General features: G+C 47.4%; 1 protein-coding gene across 1 annotated transcript in view; it reads left to right on the top strand.

The window, feature by feature from the left end:
• The first annotated feature begins 2,468 nt into the window (after nucleotides 1–2,468).
• ANKRD33B (ankyrin repeat domain 33B) overlaps nucleotides 2,469–6,000 on the top strand; it is a 42,104-nt gene continuing 38,572 nt past the window's right edge. The window contains exon 1 of the mRNA XM_017824109.1: nucleotides 2,469–2,900. Coding sequence (XP_017679598.1) covers nucleotides 2,469–2,900 — 432 coding nt within the window. The remainder of the gene's footprint in view (nucleotides 2,901–6,000) is intronic.

Genomic DNA, 6,000 nt, shown 5'->3' with positions numbered 1-6,000 from the left:
TGCACAGAGATTCAATAATTTGAAGTATTCTCAATAGCAGTTGTAAAAGTGAAAAGTTCAATAGGAAACACTGTGTCTGCTCTGTACCAGCCAGACACCCTGCTTTGAAAGCTCAAGAAATATAGCACTATTCTTTGAGAGAAAAGATGAAAGTGTCAAGCTCAGGTAAGAGAAACAAGTTTTCATCTCTGAGATCCCCACAGAACCACTACAGCTGTGGGAGAAAACATTAATTCATTAATAAGATGGTAAGGTAAACTCTGAACACAAAAAAAGATGACTTTTCAGAATCAAACTTTTTTCCTGTATTGAAATAAGTGTGGTTTCCCTCTAGTTAGCACTAAGTTTTTTCAGTGTTGTTTTTTTGGTGGGGTTTGTTTTTTTTTTTTCCTGTTCAAAGTTGCTGGTCCCTGCATCTTTACTAAAAATTCCATATATTTTAAAAAAATAGTTAGAATTATTTTGTGGGGTTTTTTTCCTGCTATTTGAAATTACTAGAGCCAAAAGTCTTTCTTGGCTTTTACAGTGAGTTCAGGCTGAGAACAATTCCAATGCTCCCTGCCAGCTTCAGAGTCTCAAGCAAAAATTAAGTTCTTCCAAAATACAAGTGCTATTCTAAGAGATAACATTCTTTTGAGCAGTTCATTGGCCACACTAACTGAGCTGGAAACAAGAAGTTAAATGAATGGAGCCCTTTAACTCTGTGAATGCAAATACTTAAGAAATGGATAGGCAACAAGTGTAAGAAGTGAATCGTGTGGAGCTGTCATGCTGCAGGTAAAGCCAACTCAGAAGCATTTCGTTTGGGAACAGACACATACAGCAGTATTGGAGTAAGGGCCTTTCTTTACCAAAGGAAATAATGGAAGACAGATGGCATTAATACGAGTATAGCTGGTAATGTACATCAGCTATGATCTCAGAGGTGTTTGGAGGTGAGAGAATAGTTTAATCTCCTTCTTTCCCAGTTTAGCTCCTTTGCAGAAGCAGCCAATCCAGGAGCTATTTAATACTAATTCTGATTACAGATATCCTCCTGATGGGCTCTGGGATAACCCCACCAGTTAAGAATCAGCAAGAAACTGCTGCTGGGCTTTGTATCACCCATCATGTCTGGTTTACACAATATTTTCTTGAAAGACTGTAAACACCTACTATTCAGGCCCCTTTACTTAGTTATGTTTTATTTTTCATTCAAACCTTTTCATGTAAAAAGCATGGATCATACACTGTCTCACCTTGTGCAGAAATACCAGCTTATTTCTCTCCTGTCCATCAGGCATGGACTCAGTCCCTGAACATTCACCTGCCGAAGGATGTCAGATATACGAGGTTCACTTCAAAGAGCTGTTGAAGAAAGAAAATATCCTATATGGTTGGCCAAAGGGCTCCTCCCCAGTGTTTCCTTGCCAGAAGGCAGTGTTATTCCATGGCATTTGAAAGGGAGAAAAGATTTTAGAGGAACTGTGATAAAGCAGGAACTCAATTTATACATGCATTATTCTTCACAATCTAATCTCCAAATGCCTTCCATAAAAATTAAGTGCCTGCCATCTCTACAGCTGGTAAACTGTCAGGGCTGATTTAATTACTTGCTTTTAAAGCTCTGCTTCAAAGCATGGGAATTCTGTGCGATCGTTCTCCTCAGTTTCAGTATTTATTTCAAAAGAAGAATTCCACACGGGCTAGCTGTATTCCTGAAAAGTTTTCGCGCTGCAATCGCGGCTCTCGGGATCACGCTGAAAGACCAGCGGAAGCCGCTGCCTCTCACGCCGCGGGTTCCACTCCCTGCCTCTCCCAGCCGCGGGTGGGCTCGCCGCGGGCCACCTCTCGGCGCAGCCCCCGCCCAGCAGCGCGGCACGCCGCTGGACTGAGGATGAGGAGCCCAGGGGTGCTCAGGACGCGCCGGTCCCCTACCTGTGGCTGCAGCTCGGCGCCCGCAGGGAGCAGCTGCCTGCTCCCCCCGCACACCGCCCCGACACCGCGCCCCTGCCACTCCGCCCGAGCCCCAGCCTCCTCACTGCGATGCTGAGCGGATTACGGGCCGGCACTTTGACAACTGCCTGCGCTCCCCAGAGCCGCCCTGCCTGCCGCAGCCTCTCCCCGCTCTCCGCGGCGGTGGCAGCTCCCCTGGGCCGGGCCGGCGGCGCTGAGCGAGCCCGGACCGGCCCCCAGGGAAGCCCCTCCGCAGGCAGTGGCATGTCCCGGCCCGGGAACCCGCCGGGCTGCTGCGGGGCCACCCGCGGGAGGGGGCTGACACTTGCGTGAGCGGGGACAGCGGAACCCCTCGCCCGCCGCGGGGAAGAGCGGCGGCTCCCGGCGGGGCAGCGCTCGGCGGGCGGGGCGGGGGCTGCGGGGCGCCGTGAGCAGCCCCCGGGCAGCGCCCCGAGGCCGCGGAGCCGCTGGCCGCTGGGCAGGGCGCCCCTCGGGGCGGAGGGGAGCTCCCGCGCCCCGGCCCCGGGCCCGACATGGTGCTGCTGTCGGGGCATGGGGACCAGCTGGCCGGGGAGAGGGTCTGCCCCGCGCCGGCGGCGGCGGAGGAGATGCCCGGCGCCGAGGCGGAGAGCAGCCCCGAGCAGGGCACGGAGGGGGCTGCCGCCGAGGAGCCGGGCGAGGAGGAGGAGGAGGAGGAGGAGGAGGAGGAGGACTGCGAGGAGTACGAGGACTTCTCCGAGCTGCCTGACACCTGCAGCATCGCCTCGGACGACTCCTTCTACCCACCGCTGGGGCTGGATGACGACGACGATGACACCTGGTCCCAGGACGGGGACGAGCGCGACAGCCCCGAGGCGCTCAGCCTCTTCCGAGCCTGCTGCACCAACAACAGCATCGTGCTGAAGGCGCTCATCCGCCAAGGCCCCGGGGAGGAGGAGGTGCGGGAGGCCGACCGCAATCGCCGGGTGAGCATCCCGCGCCGCGCCCCGGGAGCCGAGGGAAGAGCGGCTTGGCTGTCGCGCCGCCTTTGCTCCGCACCGTGGAGCAGAGTCAGAGGGGAGGGGGGCGGGGGCAGCCGTGCGTGTGTAGGGTGACACCCCTCTCATTTGCTGGGGTGCTGCTCGGGCACGGGACCCCAAGCAGCGAGGAGCAGAGAAGGGCGTGAAGCTTTGCCTTGCTAGGCATGACTTTCCACCTTTGGCTAAGGAAGGTCCAGTTTATGGGATGAGAGAAAGGCTGAGATTCGAGTTTTCCCGCGATCAGTTTTGAATTGGGTTTTGTTTTCCCACAGTTTATCCGGGACGTGAGTGGCTGGTAATGGTTGTGTTCAGCATCACTAAACCTTACTCTTTTCTGGATGTCCATCTGGGATGTCTATCCCCTGCAGTACTTCACACTGTTCACCTTAATAATTTGAACAACTGATAAAAGTTCGTGGGAGTTACTTTTTTTTTTTTAACTTTCTCTCCCCCCAAAATGTAAGCTTGCTTCTGGTTCCTAGGATGCCAATCAAAGCTTGAGGTATTCCTGTGCTGAAATCATAATTTGCAGTATTCTCCTGGTATTTATTCTGTTGCTGGTAAACTCTTTTTGGAGTCTGAGTCAGTACAAGGTTTGTGGTTCAGTTTTTGCCTGTTACTTAGTTAATTGCAAGAACAGAAGTGTACTTCACTAAATGAGAAGTTGAAAACTTGAGAAAGATGTCCTGGGTAGTGTGTAAGTGGGACATTTAAACAGCAATATTGAGGACTAGCAACAGCAGTTCCTTTCACAACTATCACTACAGTTTGTATTAAAACTAAGAAACTTCTACTTTTAGTTTGCATAAACAATCTGCAAAACATTTCTATGACTAGTCTGTGACAGGAATATTTTGAAAGAAAGCCCGTGTTATTTTAATTGGGCAAGTGACTTGCACATTCTAGCAACATAAGTGGTCTTTACTTCAAAAAGAATGCCATACTTTGTGTTTGGTGCTGTTTGGAGAAGGGCTTTTCTTGCATTTTAGATGTATGTACTTGTAAGATTTTTCCTACAAATACCTTTTTTCCTCTCCAAAAGATTGGTTTTAATACAGATTTTTAGTGATCTAATTTACTGTAAATTTCTGAAAAAGGTAAAATATTGTATTAACACATCTGAGGGAGCAGCAACCTATGGCATGAGGGTGGGAATGAGCAACACAGGGCAGAAATATTTTAACTCAACTCTTCTGCCCAGGCCAAGGTATGGTATGGTTATACTTTAGTTGGTAACACATGAGATCCAAATATTTGAGATTTTGAAGATCCTGCAGATATACCTATCCTTTATATTAGTTCTGTGCTTAAGCTGGAGCCCAAACCCAGCCTTGACACTGTGTGGGGGTTTGGGCTCCAGCTGCTTCTGAGGTCTGCTGATTCAGTGTGTCTCAAGTGTGTGATGATGCAGGAGGTTTGGCCCCACCATACCCATGGCATAAAAGACCAAGTGCCCCAGAGCTGCCCTCTCTGAAAAGGTGGCCTTCCCACCCAACAGAGGGTAAGCATCTGTCTGTGAAGCTGCAGAGATCCCCCACCTCAGGGCTGGGGTCCTGTAGAGGTGAGCCAAGGGGAATAGAAAAGTTAGCGTAGGCATCAGCCCATCATCCTGCAGCAATTCCTTTGGCAGAGGTGATCAGATCAGGGTTGTGAAAACAGTGAATTTACCTATTTGGACAGTTCCTCCCTTCACCGCCCCCCTTCCCAAAGAAGAAGTTGCTCTTTATCTCTCCAGCTTCACAGAAAGGAAACAAAATTGTAGCTTGAATCCAAAAAGAAAGTTTCTCCTCTCTGTTCATACTGTAAAAAAATAAAATAAAATTATCTACTTAGACAAATATTCCATTTGACCTACAATTAAACACTGACATCAAATTCTATTTTCTCCATTCTTTATGAAAACAAAGTAAAAGAAGTTCTGGAATTCAGCAACTTCTGAAACTTTATGAATGATATTCATTCATCATGAGTTCAGTTGCTCTCTCTGCCTCCCTCACAGAAGTGCCCTAATCACAGCCGTTCAGAGCAGGATAGCATATCTTTTCCAGATAGATGTGAATGGGATGGGAGAAACCTTTTGACCAGGAAGCTGAAACTTCAGGTTTCAGGACTACAGTCCTGATGTCCCCTCAGGACATCAGGGAAATTCTCATTATTTTGCAAAAGAAAACCACCTTTTTTCAGAGAACTTTACCTGACAAAAGGTAAGTTTTGCTCAGGTCTTTTACTGCACTTTCTGTGGATTTTTTGTAGCTCTAGAATTCGAATGTCATTGGACATTATCCATAAACAAAACAATTTTGCTGCCACAAAGTAACAGAAAAAGTTACATACACCAGTCATGCTAATGAATTTTTTTGGTTGCTGAAACTTTTAATGGTGGCTTTCAGCATCTTCTTTTGCCAAGATGATGTTTGTTTACAATGCTATCTTGCATGCTTTTATTGGAAAGCTTTTTTTTTACACTGTGAACAAATAAGCCAAACTTTTGGTTGTTCCAAGTTTTTGTTTCTTTTCTGTGAGGCAGGAGAGAGAAGGAAGAATAACTTGCTTTTTGAGAAGAGGGATGGTGAAGAGAGGGCTGTGCAACTGAGTATATTAACTATTTTCACCATCCTGATCTGATAACCTCTGGTAAGTACAGTGAAGTTTAATTTTCACAAAATAAAAATCAGGCTTTCTTCAGAATAGGCAAAGCAAGTAACAGGTTATTGTAGTAAGATGATACCATATTTTGATTTTGAAAGTGATTAAACTCTGCTCATAAAATGTAACATGAAGAAGAAACTTCCAAATGCCCTAAATTGGGCACAAACAGCCCTTCCTTTGGAAGGAATTAGTTCTAAAAATGCTAGGATCCAGAGGCAACCGTACTTATTTTCTTCCATCCTTTTTGTCAGAATACATCAATTGTCTCTTTTGAGTCAATTTGCCAAGGCTGGATAGTGGCTTTTTGTGTCGTTTCTTCAGAAGTGTGTTTTCCCCATACTCTGTGAGCTGCAGAACCTCCTGCCAGGCGCAAGTTTTCATTAAATTCACCTTCCTG

Source organism: Lepidothrix coronata, unplaced genomic scaffold, assembly GCF_001604755.1.
Source record: "Lepidothrix coronata isolate B3197 unplaced genomic scaffold, Lepidothrix_coronata-1.0 Scaffold109, whole genome shotgun sequence".
NCBI lineage: Eukaryota > Metazoa > Chordata > Aves > Passeriformes > Pipridae > Lepidothrix > Lepidothrix coronata.
This window is presented reverse-complemented; position numbering and strand designations above follow the sequence as displayed.